Source organism: Ranitomeya imitator, chromosome 5 (genome assembly GCF_032444005.1).
Source record: "Ranitomeya imitator isolate aRanImi1 chromosome 5, aRanImi1.pri, whole genome shotgun sequence".
NCBI classification, from domain to species: Eukaryota; Metazoa; Chordata; class Amphibia; order Anura; family Dendrobatidae; genus Ranitomeya; species Ranitomeya imitator.
In genome coordinates, this window is record NC_091286.1 from 419,122,562 (window position 1) to 419,146,588 (window position 24,027).

Genomic DNA, 24,027 nt, shown 5'->3' on the forward strand with positions numbered 1-24,027 from the left:
ATGGAATAACTGCTGTTTGTGCATTTTTTGCCATTTGACAGCACTATTTTTTTTTCCTTTTTCAGTACATCATATGGTAAAATGATTAGTGTCATTCAAAAATAAAACCCCATCAAAATTAGGGTTTGTTTTATGCTAGACATATCGATGGAAAAAGGTTCTGGTTTTTACAAGAGGAAGATGAAAAAAAAATGACATGCAAAAAATAGAAAATCACCGACTCATGAAGGGTTTTAAAAGGTTATAGAACACATGACTTGAAGCATAAAAATCACAAAAAAGGTACTAAACAAAAGGGTATATTTTATTTACCATATAAAATTACCATAAAATACAATTAAATGACAATCAAAATCCAAGTATCACGAACAGAGCTATTTGAATATACGGTACAGGTGCACCCATGAAAAAATGTGTTGCACCACAGAAACAGGGTATGGGCACAGAGGTAATAAAGCAGAGGGAGATTTTTTCAATATAACCAGCAGTATTAGGCCGGCGTCACACTTGCGAGTTTTACGGACGTAAGAGCGCAGAAACTACGTTCGTAAAACTCGCAAAACATACGGCACAATTATTCTCTATGCCCCTGCTCCTATCTGCCGTATTTTACTGATCAGTATTATACGGCTTTCTACGGCCGTAGAAAATCGCAGCATGCTGCGTTTGTCACCGTATTGCGCAAATAAAACGTCAATGAAAGTCTATGGAAGCCCCAAAAATACGGATTACACACGGACCAGCAGTGTGACTTGCGAGGAATACGCAGCGCTGTTAGAGAGAAAAGCCGGCAATTCAGTGCAGTGTACAGTAAAATCACACTGACAGCTTACAGTAGAATAGGTAGAATAAATGTGTACACATAGAATAGGTATATATATATATATATATATATATATATATATATATATATATATATATATATACAGTGGGGCAAAAAAGTATTTAGTCAGTCAGCAATAGTGCAAGTTCCACCACTTAAAAAGATGAGAGGCGTCTGTAATTTACATCATAGGTAGACCTCAACTATGGGAGACAAACTGAGAAAAAAAAATCCAGAAAATCACATTGTCTGTTTTTTTAACATTTTATTTGCATATTATGGTGGAAAATAAGTATTTGGTCAGAAACAAAATTTCATCTCAATACTTTGTAATATATCCTTTGTTGGCAATGACAGAGGCCAAACGTTTTCTGTAAGTCTTCACAAGGTTGCCACACACTGTTGTTGGTATGTTGGCCCATTCCTCCATGCAGATCTCCTCTAGAGCAGTGATGTTTTTGGCTTTTTGCTTGGCAACACGGACTTTCAACTCCCTCCAAAGGTTTTCTATAGGGTTGAGATCTGGAGACTGGCTAGGCCACTCCAGGACCTTGAAATGCTTCTTACGAAGCCACTCCTTCGTTGCCCTGGCGGTGTGCTTTGGATCATTGTCATGTTGAAAGACCCAGCCACGTTTCATCTTCAATGCCCTTGCTGATGGAAGGAGGTTTGCACTCAAAATCTCACGATACATGGCCCCATTCATTCTTTCATGTACCCGGATCAGTCGTTCTGGCCCCTTTGCAGAGAAACAGCCCCAAAGCATGATGTTTCCACCACCATGCTTTACAGTAGGTATGGTGTTTGATGGATGCAACTCAGTATTCTTTTTCCTCCAAACACAACAAGTTGTGTTTCTACCAAACAGTTCCAGTTTGGTTTCATCAGACCATAGGACATTCTCCCAAAACTCCTCTGGATCATCCAAATGCTCTCTAGCAAACTTCAGACGGGCCCGGACATGTACTGGCTTAAGCAGTGGGACACGTCTGGCACTACAGGATCTGAGTCCATGGTGGCGTAGTGTGTTACTTATGGTAGGCCTTGTTACATTGGTCCCAGCTCTCTGCAGTTCATTCACTAGGTCCCCCCGCGTGGTTCTGGGATTTTTGCTCACCGTTCTTGTGATCATTCTGACCCCACGGGGTGGGATTTTGCGTGGAGCCCCAGATCGAGGGAGATTATCAGTGGTCTTGTATGTCTTCCATTTTCTAATTATTGCTCCCACTGTTGATTTCTTCACTCCAAGCTGGTTGGCTATTGCAGATTCAGTCTTCCCAGCCTGGTGCAGGGCTACAATTTTGTTTCTGGTGTCCTTTGACAGCTCTTTGGTCTTCACCATAGTGGAGTTTGGAGTCAGACTGTTTGAGGGTGTGCACAGGTGTCTTTTTATACTGATAACAAGTTTAAACAGGTGCCATTACTACAGGTAATGAGTGGAGGAAAGAGGAGACTCTTAAAGAAGAAGTTACAGGTCTGTGAGAGCCAGAAATCTTGATTGTTTGTTTCTGACCAAATACTTATTTTCCACCATAATATGCAAATAAATTGTTAAAAAAACAGACAATGTGATTTTCTGGATTTTTTTTTCTCAGTTTGTCTCCCATAGTTGAGGTCTACCTATGATGTAAATTACAGACGCCTCTCATCTTTTTAAGTGGTGGAACTTGCACTATTGCTGACTGACTAAATACTTTTTTGCCCCACTGTATGTGTCATTGAGACACATATATGTATATATATTATTATTTCATCCAGCGCGATATAGCAGAAAACCGGTAATTCAATTACCGGCTTTTGCTTTCTCCTTCCTAAACCCGACATGATATGAGACCTGGTTTACATACAGTAAACCATCTCATATCCCCATTTTTTTTTGCATCTTCCACACTACTAATGTTAGTAGTGTGTCTATGCAAAATTTGGCCGTTCTAGCTAGTAAATTAAAGGGTTAACTGGCGGAAAGAATTGGCGTGGGCTCCCGCACAATTTTCTCCGCTAGAGTAGTAAAGTCAGTGACTGAGGGCAGATATTAATAGCCTGGAGAGGGACCACGATTATTGGCCCCCCCCCTGGCTAAAAACACCTGCCCCCAGCCACCCCAGAAAAGGCACATCTGGAAGATGCGCCTATTCTGGCACTTGGCCACTCTCTTCCCATTCCCGTGTAGCGGTGGGATATGGGGTAATGAAGGGTTAATGCCACTTTGCTATTGTAAGGTGACATTAAGCCTAATTAATAATGGAGAGGTGTCAATTATGACACCTATCCATTATTAATCCAATACTAGTAAAGGGTTAAAAAACACACACACACACACACATTAAAAATTAATTTAATGAAATAATCACAAAGGTTGTTGTATTAATTTATTCTACTCTCAATCCACTCACTGAAGACCCTCGATCTGTAAATTAAAAAAAAAAAAAATAAACCAACAATATACATACCTTCCGAGGATCTGTCACGTCCAACGATGTAAATCCATCTGAAGGGGTTAAAATATTTTGCAGCCACGAGCTCCGCTAATGCAGCTGCTCATGTCTGCAAAATCCCGGAGAATGTAGGTAAAGTAGGTCATTGACCTATATTTACCTGCATTTGCGGTGAGGCGCCCTCTGCTGGCTGTTCCTAGATCGTGGGAACTTTCCTAGAAAGCTCCCAGGCTCGAGATCATAAGAGGGCGCCCTCTGCTGGTTGTCCTCATATGATCTCGAGCCTGGGAGCTTTCTAGGAAAGTTCCCACGATCTAGGAACAGCCAGCAGAGGGCGCCTCACCGCAAATGCAGGTAAATATAGGTCAATGACCTACTTTACCTACATTCTCCGGGGTTTTGCAGACATGAGCAGCTGCATTAGCGGAGCTCGTGGCTGCAAAATATTTTAACCCCTTCAGATGGATTTACATCGTTGGACGTGACAGATCCTCGGAAGGTATGTATATTGTTGGTTTATTATATTTTTTTTATTTACAGATCGAGGGTCTTCAGTGAGTGGGGATATGAGATGGTTTACTGTATGTAAACCAGGTCTCATATCATGTCGGGTTTAGGAAGGAGAAAGCAAAAGCCGGTAATTGAATTACCGGCTTTCTGCTATATCGCGCTGGATGAAATATTAATATATATACATATATGTGTCTACTGACATATATATATATATATATATATATATATATATATATATATATATATATATATATATAAATATCCAAAAATGAGGCAGCACTCCATAGTTCCGTATAAAAACGTGCAGGGTTTAATTTACCCACATATTGTGGCAACGTTTCAGCTCGCAATGAGCTTTTCTCAAGCAGTGAGTAAGTCTTAGTGCCCTATATTTATACATAGCTTAATCATCCTTAACCCCTTAATCCCATATGACGTACTATCCCGTCCAGGTGACCTGGGACTTAATTCCCAGTGACGGGATAGTACGTCATATGCGATCGGCCGCGCTCACGGGGGGAGCGCGGCCGATCGCGGCCGGGTGTCAGCTGCCTATCGCAGCTGACATCCGGCACTATGTGCCAGGAGCGGTCACGGACCGGTCCCGGCACATTAACCCCCGGCACACCGCGATCAAAGATGATCGCGGTGTGCCGGCGGTGCAGGGAAGCATCGCGCAGGGAGGGGGCTCCCTGCGTGCTTCCCTGAGACGATCGGTACACAGTGATGTACTCACCATGTACCGAGCGTCTTCTCCCTGCAGTCCCCGGATCCAAAATGGCCGCGGGGCTGCATCCGGGTCCTGCAGGGAGCACTTCCGGGTCAGGATCAGGCTGCAGCTGCAGCTCTAATCCTGCCCGGCTGTATGTCAGATCACCGATCTGATAGAGTGCTGTGCACACTGTCAGATCGGTGATCTGTGATGTCCCCCCCTGGGACAAAGTAAAAATGTAAAATAAAAAATTTCCACACGTGTAAAAAAAAAAAAAAAAAAAAAATTCCTAAATAAAGAAAAAGAAAAAAAAATATTATTCACATAAATACATTTCTTTATCTAAAAAAAAACCCAAAAAAACAATAAAAGTACACATATTTAGTATCGCCGCGTCCGTAACGACCCGACCTGTAAAACTGGCCCACTAGTTAACCCCTTCAGTGAACACCGTAAGAAAAAAAAGAAAAAAGAGCCAAAAAACAACGCTTTATTATCATAACGCTGGACAAAAAGTGGAATAACACGCGATCAAAAAGACGGATATAAATAACCATGGTACCGCTGAAAACGTCATCTTGTCCCGTAAAAAACGAGCCGCAATATAGCATCATAACCAAAAAAATAAAAAAGTTATAGTCCTCAGAATAAAGCAATGCCAAAATAATTATTTTTTCTATAAAATAGCTTTTATCGTATAAAAGCGCCAAAACATAAAAAAAATGATATAAATGAGGTATCGCTGTAATCGTACTGACCCGAAGAATAAAACTGCTTCATCAATTTTACCAAACGCGGAACGGTATAAACGCCTCCCCCAAAAGAAATTCATGAATAGCTGGTTTTTGGTCATTCTGCCTCACAAAAAATCGGAATAAAAGGCGATCAAAAACTGTCACGTGTCCGAAAATGTAACCGATAAAAACGTCAACTCGTCCCGCAAAAAACAAGACCTCACATGACTCTGTGGACCAAAATATGGAAAAATTATAGGTCTCAAAATGTGGAGACGCAAAAACTTTTTTGCTATAAAAAGCGTCTTTTAGTGTGTGACGGCTGCCAATCATAAAAATCCGATATAAAAAACGCTATAAAAGTAAATCAAACCCCCCTTCAACACCCCCTTAGTTAGGCTAGGTTCACATTGCGTTAATGGGTTAACGCTAACAGACAGCGTTGCACGGCGAAAATGTCACAATTAACGCCGTGCAACGGGTCCGTTGGCACACCCATTGACAGCAATGTGATTTTCAGGTGTAGCGCATCGCTAGAGCGTGCCATTTTCGGCTCGCGCTAGCAAGGTGCCGTTCTTTCGTGGCGCGCCTCGGACGCTGCTTGCAGCGTCCGCGGCGCGCCCGAGGTCCGATCCCCGATCTTCCAGAGCGGGGACGTTAACGCGACCACTAAACACGACACCTAAAAAGACATTGCGTTAGCGCAATCCTCTAGCGCTAAACGGATTTCCCTAACGCAATGTGAACCTAGCCTTAGGGAAAAATAATAAAATTAAAAAAAATGTATTTATTTCCATTTTCCCATTAGGGTTAGGGCTAGGGATAGGGTTAGGGCTAGGGCTAGGGTTAGGGTTTGGATTACATTTACGGTTGGGATTAGGGTTGGGATTAGAATTAGGGGTGTGTCAGGGTTAGGTGTGTGGTTAGGGTTACAGTTGGGATTAGGGTTAGGGGTGCGTTTGGATTAGGGTTTCATTTATAATTGGGGGGGTTTCCACTGTTTAGGCACATCAGGGGCTCTCCAAACGCGACATGGCGTCCGATCTAAATTCCTGCCAATTCTGCATTGAAAAAGTAAAACAGTGCTCCTTCACTTCCGAGCTCTCCCGTGCGCCCAAACAGGGGTTTACCCCAACATATGGGGTATCATCGTACTTGAGACAAATTGGACAACAACTTTTTGGGTCCAAGTTCTCTTGTTATCCTTGGGAAAATAAAAATTTGGGGGGCTAAAAATCATTTTTGTGGGAAAAAAAAAGGATTTTTTATTTTCACGGCTCTGCGTTGTAAACTGTAGTGAAACACTTGGGGGTTCAAAGTTTTCACAACACATCTAGATAAGTTCCGTGGGAGGTGTAGTTTCCAATATGAGGTCACTTGTGGGGGGTTTGTACTGTTTGGGTACATCAGGGGCTCTGCAAATGCAACGTGACTCCTGCAGACCAATCCATCTAAGTCTGCATTCCAAATGGCGCTCCTTCCCTTCCGAGCTCTGCCATGCGCCCAAACAGTGGTTCCCCCCCACATATGGGGTATCAGCGTACTCAGGACAAATTGGACAACAACTTTTGGGGTCCAATTTATTCTGTTACCCTTGTAAAAATACAAAGCTGGGGGCTAAAAAAATCATTTTTGTGAAAAAAAAAAAAAAAGAATTTTTATTTTCACGGCTCTGCGTTATAAACTGTAGTGAAACACTTAGGGGTTCAAAGTTCTCACAACACTTCTAGATAAGTTCCTTGGGAGGTCTAGTTTCTAATATGGGGTCACTTGTGGGAGGTTTGTACTGTTTGGGTACATTAGGGGCTCTGCAAATGCAACGTGACTCCTGCAGACCAATCCATCTAAGTCTGCATTCCAAATGGCGCTCCTTCCCTTCCGAGCGCTGCCATACGCCCAAACAATGGTTTACACCCATATATGGGGTATCAGCGTACTCAGGACAAATTGGACAACAATTTTTGAGGTCCAATTTCTTCTCTTACTCTTGGGAAAATAAAAAATTGGGGGCGAAAAGATAATTTTTGTGAAAAAATATGATTTTTTATTTTTACGGCTCTGCATTATAAACTTCTGTGAAGCAATTGGTCGGTCAAAGTGGTCACCACACATCTAGATAAGTTCCTTAGGGTGTCTACTTTCCAAAATGGTGTCACTTGTGGGGGGTTTCAATGTTTAGGTACATGAGGGGCTCTCCAAACGCAACATGGCGTCCCATCGCAATTCCTGTCAATTTTGCATTGTAAAGTCAAATGGCGCTCCTTTCCTTCCGAGCTCTGCCATGCGCCCAAACAGTGGTTTACCCCCACATATGGGGTATCAGCGTACTCAGTACAGATTGTACAACAACGTTTGGCATCCATTTTATCCTGTTACCCTTGGTAAAATAAAACAAATTGGAGCTGAAATAAATTTTGTGTGGAAAAAAAGTTAAATATTCATTTTTATTTAAACATTCCAAAAATTCCTGTGAAACCCCTGAAGGGTTAATAAACTTCTTGAATGTGGTTTTGAGCACCTTGAGGGGTGCAGTTTTTAGAATGGTGTCACACTTGGGTATTTTCTATCATATAGACTCCTCAAAATGACTTCAAATGAGATGTGGTCCCTAAAAAAAAATGGTGTTGTAAAAATATGAGATTGCTGGTCAACTTTTAACCCTTATAAGTCCCTAACAAAAAAAAATTTTGGTTCCAAAATTGTGCTGATGTAAAGTAGACATGTGGGAAATGTTACTTATTAAGTATTTTGCGTGACATATCTCTGTGATTTAAGGGCATAAAAATTTAAAGTTGGAAAATTGCGAAATTTTCTAAATTTTCGCCAAATTTCCGTTTTTTTCACAAATAAACGCAAGTTATATCGAATAAATGTTACCACTAAAATGAAGTACAATATGTCACGAGAAAACAGTGTCAGAATCGCCAAGATCCGTTGAAGCGTTCCAGAGTTATAACCTCATAAAGGGACAGTGGTCAGAATTGTAAAAATTGGCCCGGTCATTAACGTGCAAACCACCCTCGGGGCTTAAGGGGTTAATTGTGTTCCACTTTGTGCATTCATTGTGGTGTTTCACAGATTGTAAAGTGCATATGTGCAATATATCTTGTGCAAATTAATACAGACATATAATGCATAACTATACATTGCCTCTTACTTTACCCCGTGGACGCATGTTCCGTGTGGAGGACGCCATTCCTTTCGGCGTCTCATAGCGCCTACTGCGCATGTCTCATTACGTCACTACTACGGGATAGATGACCGGCCAATCACCTAGACTGTGCGGCTCACTCACATCGCGCCTGCGCGATTCGGCGTCATATTTGTTGAGACTCCTTTCTCTCCCCAAAGTGCTCCTTGTAAGAGAACACTCAGACCACGCATGCGCGAGTCGGCATCTTGTTTGCTGGGGATTCTAAAATCCTACTATAGGGTTATTTACTCCTCTTTCACTCCTCACAGAGGAACACGAGTCAGGTGTCCATTCCTTATATTGTGACATGCCATATGGACCCACGTACAGGCTCAAGTTCCCACCCTGACCCTCCGGACGGCACCTTACTCAGGCTGTCTCCAGGGGTCATGCACTATTGCGACCCAGCATTTAACCCTCTCAGGTCAAAGTGCTGCAGCCACAAGCGCAAAGGGTGACAGCGCCCTAGTCCTGGCTCATACTTAATTCCTTTTTATGCACCCACGTAAATAAACACCATAGAAGGCAGCGTATTTGAACACCCTACCATTATTATATTTGATTGGCTCGCCATCTATTCACCCATATAGATAAAGATCAAACTGCATTTGTTTCATTTCGCAGTGATTTATTGAAATAGCAATATAGATCCAATTGTATAAATTTGATTGTCCTCCACACAGTCATGTTCCACTTGGTATCATTCTTCACACCTTGGTGCGTCTGAAAGGTAAAGAATACAACAATCAATAAAAATAAACTTAAAAGTGCAATACATAAAAATTGGGTTTATACCCATAAATAGGCAGAAACACCAATATACTACCAACTGAGCTTCATATTACACTGTTAGACTTGGTAACCATATTACGTTTTTAAGTGATCCCATGTATACTAAAGTCTACATTTAACCCCTTGGGTTTAAGGGTGCTCAGCTCGTAGATCCACATGAGCTCCTTTTACTTCAGCATTTGTTCCCTATCCCCCCCTCTCCTTTGGGGAGGCACTGCATCTATTATTTTAAATTTAAGTTCTTTCTCAGTGTGATTGTGTTCAGTAAAATGTTTTGGTACTGGGAGGTCCATTCTTTTTTTCCTAATAGTGTACCTATGCTGGTTCATCCTTACTTTGAATGCATATGTCGTTTCCCCAATGTACCACAAATTGCAAGGGCACATGAGTAGGTAAATGACGTAATCCGAATTGCATGTGAGATAGTGTTTAATCTGATACACTTTGTTGGTTTCTGGATGCTGAAATGTGGATCCTTTTATTATATAGAGCAAAAAAAGGGGAGAAGCCAGCGCAGCCTAAGGTTAAGACGCAATACATAAAGTGCAAATGGACATATTAATTTCTAACTGTATTTTCAAAATGAGACATTTAGCAAACAATTGATCAATTCTTTGAGCCACCCCGCCTCTTCACGGCAATCTCATATTGGGGCAGTCCTACACTACGTTTTAACCTTAGGCTGCGCTGGCTTCTCCCCTTTTTTTGCTCTGTTATTGGTAAGTGGCTGACCACCACTGTTGCCGTGCGCCGCGCCTGGTTATGTGCGCCATTCTTTCTGTGTCTCAGTGATTGATAGGCTGCTGTTCACATACAGCAGCCCTGCCCTGCCTCAGGCTTTGTTTAATTATGCGCCTGTGCCTCAGCCTGTTTCACTCTTCATCTGTGGCTCTAGATGGGCAGTGTGGAGGTTGGATCCGAAATGTCTGTCTGGACCTGGTCAACCTTTATCCTCGCTTGCCTACTCTGGCGCCATGGGGGTGACTCAGTATATGCTCCAGGTACAGCATGTTTTTAATGTGGTCTTGCATTTAGTTCATTTAGGAGGCCTTTATGGCACAGCGAATATAAAAAACGTAGTGTAGGACTGCCCCAATATGAGATTGCCGTGAAGAGGCGGGGTGGCTCAAAGAATTGATCAATTGTTTGCTAAATGTCTCATTTTGAAAATACAGTTAGAAATTAATATGTGCATTTGCACTTTATGTATTGCGTCTTAACCTTAGGCTGCGCTGGCTTCTCCCCTTTTTTTGCCCTTTTATTATATGTCCACAGTTGACACATCCTAGACAGGGAAAACACCCCTTTTGTTTTCTACCAGTTAAAGTGATTTGACAAGATAGTCCTTAATATTTCTGTTTTTTCTATAGGAAAAAAGTGGTGGCATTTTGAATTCTTTGACATTAGGGAGACATTTACCCAATATCCCCCAATGCTTTTTAATTATATTGGCCACGTCTCTACTTTTTTCCACATACGTTGTTACAATAGGAATGCGCTCCGGGTATTTTCTCTTACTTGTGTTTGTTTTATTTCTAATTAGGTCACTTCTTTCTAGTCTTAGCACCTTTTCTTTAGTGTCTAGTAAGAGTTCCTTTGGATAACCTCTATCTTTGAATTTTTTTATAAGAGAATCCATTACAACATCTACCTCTTCCTCATTCTGAACCACCCGTCGCACCCTAAGTAGCTGACCTAAAGGTATTGACCTGACCATTCTACGTGGATGTTGACTATCATATGTCAGTAGGTTGTTCCTATCGGTACTCTTTACAAACAAAGTAGTGTCCAGCCCATACTCTCTCTGTCTGATTAATACATCTAAGAATTGTAATTCTGTTTTAGATGACACAAGTGTGAACTTGATGGTTAGGTCAATGGTATTGAGGTACCCCAGAAAATTCTCCAATGCTATTTGTGTCCCGGTCCAGAGGAGGAACACATCGTCCACATATCTCCACCATACCAGCACATGCTGGAAATGGCAAGACGGGTAGACGTGCTCCTCCTCTAGGATTTCCATTACAAGATTAGCATAAAAGACATCTCCAAATAGAAAATAATTACGTTTAAGTATAATTTCTAATAGTTGCAATATGAACATCCTGCTTTCCTCTGTATATTTAGCTCCATTTAATTTCTTCCCAACCGCCTCCAGTCCCCGTTCATGATCTATGGATGTATACAATGATACTACGTCAAACGATTAAGGATGATTAAGCTATGTATAAACATAGGGCACTAAGACTTACTCACTGCTTGAGAAAAGCTCATTGCGAGCTGAAACGTTGCCACAATATGTGGGTAAATTAAACCCTGCACGTTTTTATACGGAACTATGGAGTGCTGCCTCATTTTTGGATATTTATAAATGTGGATAATCGCTGGACTGATTGTCTTGGGGCGCTGCACTTGAAGCTAAGTATTTCTGTGCTGTTCCTTTTTTCTTTTTGATATATATTATATATATATATATATATATATATATATATATATATATACACACACAGTATATATGGTTTGTTTTTTATTCTTACACATGGATCCCTTGTATAGCCGTATGTCGGTTTTGCAAGCCTGCGATAAAAACACGCAGTACGGATGACATACGGAGGATGCCATGCGCAAAAAACGCTGAAACACCCTGCCTACGGAGGAGCTACGGACCACTATTTTCGGGACTTTTCAGCGTATTACGGTCGTAATATACGGACCGTATTTTCATACGCTGTGTGTGACGCAGGCCTTAGAATAATAAAGTGCCGGTGCATAATATCCAAAGTGGCTACAGTCCCCTACTAACACATGGGTATGGGGAAACACATATCCCTCAATTCAAAATCGGTCTCGGACTGCATAGTAAGAAACCCATCATGTGAAAGAACAAATGTTCCAATTATATATTCTTACCCATATCCTTTTCCATAGGTGCACACACGCGCCCCGACGTGCGTTTCGCCTTTGGCTTCCTCGGGGGCCAGTATGATCGGGGGGGTCACTTTGGATATTATGCACCGACACTTTATTATTCTAATATTACTGGTTATATTGAAAAAAAATCTCCCTCTGCTTTATTACCTCTGTGCCCATACCCTGTTTCTGTGGTGCAACACATTTTTTCATGGGTGCACCTGTACCGTATATTCAAATAGCTCTGGATTTGGATTGTCATTTAATTGTATTTTATGGTACTTTTCTATGGTAAATAAAATATACTCTTTTGTTTAGTACCTTTTTTGTGATTTTTATGCTTTAAGTCATGTGTTCTATGCTATTGGGAAGCTTCACAGGGTATTATCCCAAGTAGTTTATGGATGGTTTCCGAGGGCTATTATTATGGTATCTGTATCTGAGATTTTGTATTTGAGGGTTTTAAAAGGTGTAGCAGAAAGATGGGTGAGGTTTGTAAAGCGGATAAACGAGGGAAATGCTGGGTAAGTATGGAGCCAAAGATATCTGTGTGTCAAACAATGCAGAGGTGAATCACAGATGGATGAAACAGACATGGAGGTCTGGGCCACACTGAGAAAATGCAAAAGTCACCGGTGAGCAACTCAATATCATTTTTGCCTCTGTCTAAGGGAATGTGCACATGTTGCAGTATGGTGTGCCGATTTTTCCGCATTGATTTTGGTAAATCAGCAGGTAAACCGCACTGCGGATTTACCACGGAATTACAGTGGATTTACCGCGTTTTTAGTGCGGATTCCACCTGCGGTTTTACACCTGTGGAGTCCTATTGAGGAGCAGGTGTAAACCGCTGCGGAATCCGCACAAAGAATTGGCATGCTGCGGAATATAAACCGCTGCGTTTCCGCGCGTTTTTTTCTGCAGTATGCACACTGCAGATTTTGTTTTCCATAGGTTTACATGGTACTGTAAAACTCATGGAAAACTGCTGCAGATCCGCAGTGGATTTGACGCAGCAAAATCCGCAGCGTCTGCACATAGCCTTAGACTATGGCCTTCATTCATTAATGCATGCCAGTCTTAATGAAATGTGCACTGGAGTAAGATGCAGCAAATTCATTTCTTGTGTAATTTATGCCATCTTTCTGGTCCACATTATGATTAGTGATGAGCGAATATACTTGTTACTTAAGATTTCTCGAGCGTGCTTGGGGTCCTCTGAGTATTTTTTTGTGCTCGGAGATTTAGTTTTTCTTGCCGCAGCTGAATGATTTACATCTGTTAGGCTAGTTTTACATTTGCGGTTAAGTCCGCAGCGTATCCTTCGCAACCGCAAACGCAAGCGTTTTTGTCCCCATCAGCTTACACATGATGGTAAAAAAAACGCAGCGTTTGCATGCGTTTTTATATGTGTTTACGCTTTTTATGCGCATGCGTTTGATATTTCCAGGAGGGTGTGTCTTTAACGGGCATGTCTAAATTAGTTCCTGGACATGCGCAGTCCGAAGTACGAAAGCGCATTAAATGCATGCGTACGCAAAGACATGTGTACACATGCGTTCACATGGACCGTAATGCGTTTTTTTGCCGCATTCCTTCCGCTAACAACCACATACGTTTCTAGGCGGAAAATTGACGCCTCTAAAATTACTACATGTTGCGTTTACAGCGCCAAACCGCAGACGACGAAACGACACATGCGTCTTCAAACGCGGCAAAACGCAACCGATCGCAGACACATGTGTCCCTAATGTTAAATATAGGAATACACAACGCATGCGGATATTTGCGGAAGAAACGCTGCAGACACAACCGCAAATGTGAAACCGGCTTTAGCCAGCTTGATTACATGTGGGGATTCCCTAGCAACCAGGCAACCCCCACATGTACTTATGCTGGCTAACAGATGTAAATCATTCAGCTGCCGCAAGAAAAACTAAATCTCCGAGCACTAAAAAATACTCGGAGGACCCCCGAGCATGCTCGAGAAATCTTGAGTAACGAGTATATTCGCTCATCACTAATCGTGATTAATTTGTATTTTCCAAGAAAGCATATATACCTTGAGGAACATAGTTCACACCACTTGACTCCAGAACCTTTTCTCAAGTAAAATATGAGAAATGCATTCATGAAGTAAAATGACACATTTTAGGGCATAATATGGTCTATTAATGATTACTTGAATACCACACGGAATGAAGTTAAAATAGACCCAGGTGTAGTATGGTTTCCTTACTTCTGTTGTGAGCTGTTGTATGACCCCAGGAGGTGGGAGCTTGCAAATTCAAGATTCCAGTCAAATGTCTCTAAGACTTTGTGGCACTCCACTCGGGACTTCAGTCCAAGACCGAAAAGCTGCTCAACCTGCAATGCAAGAGGTTTTTTTTTGTGAACAACATACACAGTGAAGTTAATACAAGAGATCACTGCCAAAAATATTACAATGCCATTTTCAATTATGTTAACCCTTTAATGACCGCCGATACACCTTTAAACAACGGAAGTTAAGGGTACTTATTCCTCAGCGCCGCTTTTTAACGGCGCCAAGAAATAAGGTTATAGCGCCCCCCAGTGTTGGAAAATCTCTAAGGTCTCGGCTAATCTTTGTGATTGCCGTTATTCACCTAATAATGGCGATCACAATAAAAAAAAGTCAGATTTCCCATTCATTTCTCTCTCCTCGGTTACGATGTAGCATACCAGAGGATAGAGAAATCTCTCCCCCCCACCCCCCCCCCCGCACTCCCGAGCACCCCCCGGTACCTCCGGGATCCCTGGTCCCTCCAGCTCTGTCCCCCAAGACCCTCCACGTCTTCTTCCAGGAAGAAAATGGCGACCACAGGCGCAGTACACCTGCCGAGATCTGCTGGCCGGTACTCGGCAACAATATGAGATTTTTCCTATTGGTTCATTCTGATCACTGTGATAGACCCTATCACAGTGATCAAAATAAATAAAATTGTAAAATCAAACCCCCCTTTATCACCCCCTTAGGTAAAAATAATAAAGTAAAAAAATGTATTTTTTCATTCTTTGCAGTTAGGGTTAGGGTTGGGGCTATGGTTAGGGCTAGGGTTAAAGCGAGGGTTAGGGTTGGGGTTAGAGTTAGGGTTGGGGCTAGGATTATCGTTGGGGTTAGAGCTAGGGTTAGGGTTTTGGCTAGGGTTGTGGTTATGTTGGGGATACGGTTGGGGTTTTGAGGTTAGGGTTGGGATTAGTGTCAGGGGTAGGGCTGTGTTAGGGTTGGAGTTAGAACTGGGGGGTTTCCACTGTTTAGGTATATCAAGGGGTCTCCAAACGCGACAAGGCGCCCGCCATTGATTCCAGGCAATTTTGCGTTCAAAAAGTTAAAAGGTCCTCCCCTCCCTTCACATACAGGGTATCAGCGTACTCAGGAGAAATTGCACAACAAATTTTGTGGTCTGTTTTCTCCTGATACCCTTGTGAAAATATGTTCATTTTTTCCTTTCACATTGCTTTAGTTCTCATGAAGCACCTGAAGGGTTAATAAACTTCTTGAATGTGGTTTTGAGCACCTTGAGGGGTGCAGTTTTTTGAATGGTGTCACTTTTGGGTATTTTCTGTCATATTGACTCAATAAAATCACTTCAAATGTGAGGTGGTCCGTAAAAAAAATGGGTTTTTTAAATTTTGTTGGAAAAATGAAAAATCGCTGGTCAACTTTTAACTTTTATAACGTCCTAACAAAAAAAACATGTTTCCAAAATTGTGCCGATGTAAAGATGACATACTCTCTGTTTTAACCCCTTCCGACATTTATCCCGATATCAGTCTCCCTCCCTTTGATGTGGGCTCCCGCGGTGAGCCCACATCTTTCTGGGGACATGTCAGCTGTTTTAAACAGCTGACATGTGCCCGCAATATCCGTGGGTGGAATCACGATCCACCCGTGGATATTAACCAGTTAAATGCCGCTGTCAAACTCTGCGCCATCCAGCCGGAAATACGCACACCACTGAACCTCGTCACGCGGTCGCGGGTCACCAGTGTGTTGGCATGACAACATGAGGTCTCCTGGAGACTTCTATGGTTGTCAGTACCGGCTTGCTGTGAGCGCCACCCAGTGGTCGGCGCTCATAGCAAGTCAGTAAATCTGCTATACAGAGGCGATCTGAACATCGCCTCTATGTAGCAGAGCCGATCAGGCTATGTCAGCTACAAAAAAAAAAAAATCTTTTTAAAAATATAAAACAAAAATAAAATCAAACATACACATATTTGGTATCGCCGCATTCAGAATCGCCTGCTCATTCAAAAAAAAAAAAAAAAAAAAAGATTAACCTGATCGCTAAATGGCGTAGCGAGAAAAAAAGTCAAAACATCAAAATTACGCTTTTTCGGTTGCGACATTGCATTAAAATGCAATAAGAGGTGATCAAAAGATAATATCTGCACCAAAATGGTATCATTAACAGCGTCAGCTGGGCATGCAAAAAATAAGCCCTCACTCAACCCAAGATCACGAAAAATGGAGATGCTATGGGAATTGGAAAATGGCGCATTATATACCGTATATACTCGATACTCGAGTATAAGCCGACCCCCCTAATTTTGCCACAAAAAACTGGAAAAACTTAATGACTCGAATATAAGCCTAGGGTGGAAAATGCAGCAGCTACCGGTAAATGTCAAAAATAAAATAGATACCAATAAAAGTAAAATTAATTGAGACATCAGCAGGTTAAGTGTTTTTGAATATCCATATTGAATCAGGAGCCCCATATAATGCTCCATACAAAATACGCCCCATATAATGCTCCATACAGTTTATGATGGGCCCCATAAGATGCTCCATATTAAATATGCCCCATACAATGCTGCACAAATGCTGATTATGGCCCTATAAGATGCTCCATACAGACATTTGCCCCATACAATGCTGCACAAACGCTGATTATGGCCCCATAAGATGCTCCATAGATACATTTGCCCCATATAATGCTGCACAAATGCTGATTATAGCCCCATAAGATGCTCCGTAGAGATATTTGCCCCATATAATGCTGCACATGGCCCCATAAGATGCTCCATAGAGATATTTGCCCCATATAATGCTGCACATGGCCCCATAAGATGCTCCATAGAAATATTTACCCCACATGCTGTTGCTGCGATAAAAAAAAATCACATACTCCCCTCTCGTTGCTCAGGCCCCCGACACTTGCTATACTCACCTTTCCCGTTCCACCGTCAGCGCCACTCCGTCTTCCACGTCCTCTGCATTGACTGTTCAGGCAGACGGCGGTGCGCACACTAATTGCGCCCTCTGACCTGAGCGTCACTGCAGAGGACGCGGAAGACAGAGCGGCGCCAACGGTGGAACGTGGGACAGGTGAATATGCCCCCGTTATACTTAACTGCTCCTGGCGCGGTCAAGCAAGTCCCTGGCTCTCCGGGTGCCGGCAGCTTCTTCCTGTATTGAGCGGTCACATGGTACCACTTATTACAGTAATGAATATGCAGCTCCACCCTTTTATGGGAGTGGTGTCCATATTCATTACTCTAATGAGTGGTACCATGTGACCTCTCAATACAGAAGAAGCTGTCAGCGCCCGGAGAACCAGGGACCTGCAGGGACCGCGCCAGGAGCAGGTGAGTATTATTAGACAGCTGCCGCTCCCCTGGGAATGACTCAAGTGTAAGGCGAGAGGGGAAATTTCAGCCTAAAAAAATGGGCTGAAATTCTCGGCTTATACTAGAGTATATACGGTATATATATATTTTTTAACAAAGTTTGGAATTTTTTTTTCAACACTTAGGAAAAAAAAGAACCTAGACATGTTTAGTGTCTATGAACTCGTAATGATCTGGAGAATCATAATGGCAGGTCAGTTTTAGCATTTAGTGAACCTAGTAAAAAAAGCCAAACAAATTGCACTTTTTTGCAATTTCACTGCACTTGGAATTTTTTTCCAGTACACGACATGGTAAAACCAATGGTGTCGTTCAAAAGTACAACTTGTCCCGCAAAAAACAAACTCTCACATGGCCATATTGACGAAAAAATAAAAAGTTAAGGCTGTGGAAAGAAGGGGAATGAAAAATGAAAACGCGAAACCAAAAAAAACTCTGGGGATTAAGGTCAAAATTGCCTCGGTCACTAGGGGGTTAAAAATATGAAAAAGTTTAAGTTAAAATCACTTCCCCTTTTACCCCATTAAAAATAAATTTTAAAAAATACACGTGCATTGTTACATCGGTAAAAGTCTGATCTATCAAAATATAAAATTACTTAATCTGATCTGTAAGTAGCATAATGAGAAAAAAAAAACTAAAAACAACAGAATTACTGCCGCAACACTACAAAATAGTGCAATAAGAGGTGACCAAAACATATCTACCCCAAAATGGTATCAATAGAAACAGTGGTTTCTGTTCAAGAAAGAAGCCATCAAACAGATGCATCGACCAAAAATTGAAAAGTTATAAGTTTCAAAAAATAGCGAAATGATTTACCAAACAAATAACCTTCAGTGGGTACGTAAAGTATTCAGAGCCCTTTACATTTTTCATTCTTTGCTTCATTGCAGCCATTTGGTAAATTCAAAAAATATCATTTTTTCTCATTAATGTACACTCTGCACCCCTTCTTGACTGAAAACAACAGAAATGTAAACATTTTTGCAAATTTATTAATAAAGAAAAACAAATATCACATGGTCATAAGTATTCAGACCCTTTGCTCGGTATTGAGTAGAAGCACCTTTTTAGCTAGTACAGCTATGAGTCTTCATGGGAATGATGCAACAAGTTTTTCACACCTGAATTTGGGAATTTTTTGCCATTCTTCCTTGCAGATCCTCTCCAGTTCCGTCAGGTTGGATGGTGAGCGTTGGTGGACATCCATTTTCAGGTCTCTCCAGAGATGCTCAATTGGGATTAGGTCAGGGCTCTGGCTGGGCCAATCAAGAATGGTCACAGAGTTATTCTGAAGCCACTCCTTTGTTATTTTTAGCTGTGTGCTTAGGGCCATTATCTTGTTGGACGGTGAACCTTCGGCCAAGTCTGAGGTCCAGAGCACTCTGGAAGGGGTTTTCATTCAGGATATCTCTGTACTTGGCCACATTTTCTTGAAAGACAACCAGTCGTCCTGTCCCTGCAGCTGAAAAACACCCCATAGCATGATGCTGCCACCACCATGTTTCACTGTTGGCATTGTATTGGGCAGGTGATGAGCAATGCCTGGCTTTCTCCACACATACTGCTTAGAATTATCACCAAAAAGGTCTATCTTCGTCTCATCAGACCAGAGAATCTTATTTCTCATAGTCTGGGAGTCCTTCATGTGTTATTTAACAAACTCTATGTGGGCTTTCATATGTCTTGCACTAAGGAGAGGATTCTGTCGGGCCACACTGCCATAAAGGCCTGACTGGTGGAGGGCTGCAGTGATAGTTGACTTTGTGGAACTTTCTCCCATCCCCCTACTGCAGCTCTGGAGATCAGCCACAGTGATCTTGGGGTTCTTCTTTACCTCTCTCACCAAGGCTCTTCTTCCATGATTGCTCAGTTTGGGTGGACAGCCAGGTCTAGGAAGACTTCATCGCAGGTCCTACACTCAATGCATTCTTAGGAACGGAGGCAGACGCTTGCACAGTTGAGAGCCAGGGTCCGTCGGAGGGGGTGAGTATATCCATATTTTTTATTTTTATTCTTTATTTTTTACATTGATATGGATCCCAGGGCCTGAAGGAGAGTCCTCTGCTCCAGACCCTGGGAACCATACGCACTGCACACGCCGTATAACAGGCATGTCAAACACGCGTCCTGCGGGCCGCATGCGGCCCTTTACAGGCATATCTGCGGCCCGCACAAAAGTCTCAAACTTTGTCTGTAAACACAAAGTTTGAGACTTTTGTGCGGGCCACAGATGCTCAAAACTTCACGATCAGCACTTCCGGCTCTTCATTCATTGGCCGATATCCCTGCATATGACCTGCTTACGTGATCAGCAGCCGACCAACTAGCTCCGTGTCAATCCATGACGTGTGTACTTTGGTCGGCTGCTGATCACGTAAGCAGTTCATATGCACGGATGTGGGCCAATGAATGAAGAGCCGGAAGTGCTGATCGCACGTTTTGTACTGCTGTGGCTCACGTTGCTGCTGATCACCGTCAGGAAGGCTGAGAGTGACGGATACTGTGACCGAGGAAGAAGGGACAAAAGTCCAAGTAAGTGAGTGGCCCTCCTGTACACAGGCTTTCCCAGCTCATGTGTGCGTGTCTGTAAGCTCCTCTCCTTGTATAAGAGGGTTAACATTTATTCTATTATCGGTAATATTAGTGTTATTTAACCGTTAACCCCTTCCCGACCTTTGACGCCACGTAGGCGTCATGAAAGTCGGTGCCAATCTGACCCATGATGCCTATGTGGCGTCATGGAAAGATCGCGTCCCTGAAGATCGGGTGAAAGGGTTAACTCCCATTTCACCCGATCTACAGGGACAGGGGGAGTGGTAGTTTAGCCCAGGGGGGGGGGGGGCTTTTCCACCCCCCGTGGCTACGATCGCTCTGATTGGCTGTTGAAAGTGAAACTGCCAATCAGAGCGATTTGTAATATGTCACCTATTAAAACTGGTGAAATATTACAATCCAGCCATGGCCGATGCTGCAATATCATCAGCCATGGCTGGAAACACTAATGTGCCCACACCCCACCGATCGCTAAACCGCTGCGGATTTATGGCGGATTTACCGCGGTTTTTCTGCGCATTTCACTGCGGTTTTACAACTGCGATTTTCTATTGGAGCAGTTGTAAAACCGCTGCGGAATCCGCAGAAAGAAGTGACATGCTGCAGAATGTAAACCGCTGCGTTTCCGTGCAGTTTTTCTGCAGCATGTGTACAGCGATTTTTGTTTCCCATAGGTTTACATTGAACTGTAAACTCATGGGAAACTGCTGCGGATCCGTTTTTAATTGCTGTATTTTTGTTGAATATAATAGTTGCTGTTGTTCACTGCAAATATATGTTGCTGTTACATTCATATCTTGTTTTCATTGACTGCTGTTAAAATACGTGTGCGGCCCTCGCAACAACCTCTTGTTACTTATGTGGCCCTTGGGGTACCCCGAGTTTGACATGCCTGCCGTATAAGATGACTGGGCGTATAAGATGACCCCCGTCTTATACGGCGGGTATATCCCAAATTCCATATTTTATATGGAAAAGTTGGGGGTCGTCTTATACTTATACACCAGAAAATATGGTACTTTTTTGAATTTACCAAATGGCTGCAATGAAACAAAGAGTGAAAAATTTAAAAGGGGTCTGAATAATTTCCGTACCCACTGTATGCATGTTTGGTATCTTCGTAATTGTATTGACCCGGAGAATCATTCTGCCAAGTAATTTTTACTGTTTGTGTACAAAAACAATATTGTGGAATTGTGCTTTTTTGGCCAACTTGAATCCTGCCTCCCCCCGCTTTCCAGTATCAAATGAGAAAATAAATGGTGTCATTCAAAGATACAACTTGTTACGGCCACCCCCTTTCAGGGCTTATATACAGCATTCTATAATGGTGCAGAGCAGATGATAGGTTTTGTAAAGTGACACAACTAAATAAACTTACCTGCACTGCCCATTCTCATTAACCCATATTGACTCATACAAGAGGATGGACCAGGAGATCAGAGCTGTCTTTCATCACATCTCACACACTGAGAAACCTGCTCTAAGCTAGGGTGGGTGTTCCTTCCTTCGAGTGTTGTTGCTTGCTTATGATTAGCATTATACAGGGAGAAGAAAGTACATATCCCCAGAAAAACTGTCTGATAACTTTTTTTTCTAAGTTCAAGTGAGTGTTAACTCATTAGGTGCCAAATAATTTGTTAATATTGCCAATATATTTTATCGTACAGACTTCAGGTAATACCTTTAGGTATTGGATAGCTTTCTGGACATTCCAGGCATGGTTCTGCAGAGCTCTCTGGCATTCTTCTGTTGTCACACCATGGACCGTGTCCTGAACCTAAAAAAGGGAAAAGGTCCGTGAAGTAACATCACAAATAGATTTAATCACCTTCAAAATAAATAACTGATGATAAATACATTGGTTTATCTTCTAGCACTTATTAAGAGGTTCAGAATGTCTTTAAGCTTTGTGAATAATCTAAGTAACGCTTGGTTCAGAACTGTGATTTGTTATTGTTCGACCTAAACAGATTGACAATTAACATCAGACTTCTAAACCATCACCCTCTACCCTAAAAAACCCAAGGCGCATATCATAAAAGCAGAACTAATGAAGAAAACTAAGGCAATAATTTCTAATATTTTTTGTGCAATTGATTTATTTACTTTTCTTTATCGCCTCTCATTGGGGGAGACAGGAACCATGGTGTATGCTGCTGCCACTAGGAGGCTGACACTATGCAAATAAAAAAGTTAGCTCCTCCTCTGCAGTGTACACCCCACCGACTGGCATTATACTCTTCAGTTTAGCTTAGTGTCAGTAGGAGGTGGACACGGGTCTTTCATTAGACCCTTATCTACCTCAATGTGCGTCGTTTTCTTTCAGTTTTCCTCGGAGGGATACAGGGTGAACAGTCACACCTGTATTCCCACAAGCGGACTATGAGTACGGTGTGTACTGCCACCCCGTATCCTCACAGATCCCTCACCAGGACCAAGATCCTGGCACACCAGCGTGCTCAGAAGTCCGGTCCTGGCTCCGTCCCCCACCCACTCGCCCACCAGAGCCTGTCGGTTGGAGGAGACGAGGACGTCCATCAGCCCTGGATGTCTCACCCTCTTTTAAGGTTAGTACGGCGTGGGATGTTTTTTAGGTGAGTATTTCCCCTATCCCATCCCAGATCCTATGGTTTTTTCCCTGCCTTCTCTTTTGGCCTTCCTTCAGGCAGGACTGGATTCGGGCCTGGCTCTTAGTTCCCTGAAGGGTCAGGTCTCTGCGCTTTCCATCCTCTTTCAGAAGACCTTGGCCTCTCGGCCACAGATTAAGACCTTCTTTCAGGGGGTAGCCCACGCCGTCCCGCCGTACAGGGCCCCTGTGGAGGCATGGGACCTAAACCTGGTACTGGACGTTTTGAAGGTTTCTCCCTTTGAACCTCTTAGGGAGATTCCTCTATCAGTTTTATCTTGGAAGGTGGCCTTTCTTGTGGCCATCACGTCCATTCGCCGCGTTTCCGAGCTGGCGGCACTGTCTTGCCGCCCTCCGTTTTTGGTCATTCACCAGGACAAGGTGGTCTTCCGACCTCCACCTTCTTTTCTTCCTAAGGTGGTTTCCACCTTCCACCTCAACGAGGACATCGTTCTACCTTCCTTTTGTCCAGCTCCGACTCATCCTCTGGAGCGATCGTTGAACAAGCTGGACCTAGTCAGGGCAGTGAGGATTTATCTGGATAGAACATCCTCTTTCCGGAAGACGGATTCATTTTTCGTCATTCCTGATGGCACGCGCAGAGGCCAGCCGGCTTCTAAAGCGACTATTGCTCGCTGGATCAGAACGGCAATTTTGGAGGCTTACCGGGTCAAGAACAGAGTGCCCCCTCCTGGGATTAAGGCTCACTCTACCCGGGCAGTCGGCGCCTCCTGGGCGGTGCACCACAGGGCTTCCGCCCTACAGCTTTGCAAAGCGGCAACTTGGTCTTCCATCCACACGTTCGCCAAATTTTACAAGGTCCATACCTACGCATCGGCGGACGCCAGCCTAGGCAGAAGGATCCTGCAGGCGGCAGTGGTGAGTCCTCTGACCTGATGGAAGTCTGTTTTCCCGCCCTTGGGACTGCTTTGGGACGTCCCATGGTTCCTGTGTCCCCCAATGAGAGGCGATAAAGAAAACAGGATTTTTGGTTGCTTACCGTAAAATCTGTTTCTTGAAGCCTCCATTGGGGGACACAGCTCCCTCCCAATGTTTTCTGTTGTTATCT

General features: G+C 42.9%; 1 protein-coding gene across 6 annotated transcripts in view; it reads right to left on the bottom strand.

Moving 5' to 3' along the window:
• Positions 1-24,027, bottom strand: part of TNK2 (tyrosine kinase non receptor 2) — a 348,026-nt gene that overhangs the window by 640 nt on the left and 323,359 nt on the right. For 4 of the 6 annotated variants that reach the window (XM_069727063.1, XM_069727062.1, XM_069727061.1 and 1 more), the window contains 3 exons: positions 22,014-22,109; positions 14,352-14,479; positions 8,063-9,133 (listed from right to left, as the gene is read on the bottom strand). In XM_069727063.1, coding sequence (XP_069583164.1) covers positions 9,118-9,133; positions 14,352-14,479; positions 22,014-22,109 — 240 coding nt within the window. In that variant the 3' untranslated portion in view covers positions 8,063-9,117. Of the gene's footprint in view, positions 1-8,062; positions 9,134-14,351; positions 14,480-22,013; positions 22,110-24,027 lie in introns of those variants that run through there. The other 2 variants (XM_069727060.1, XM_069727059.1) reach the window with 2 other exon arrangements.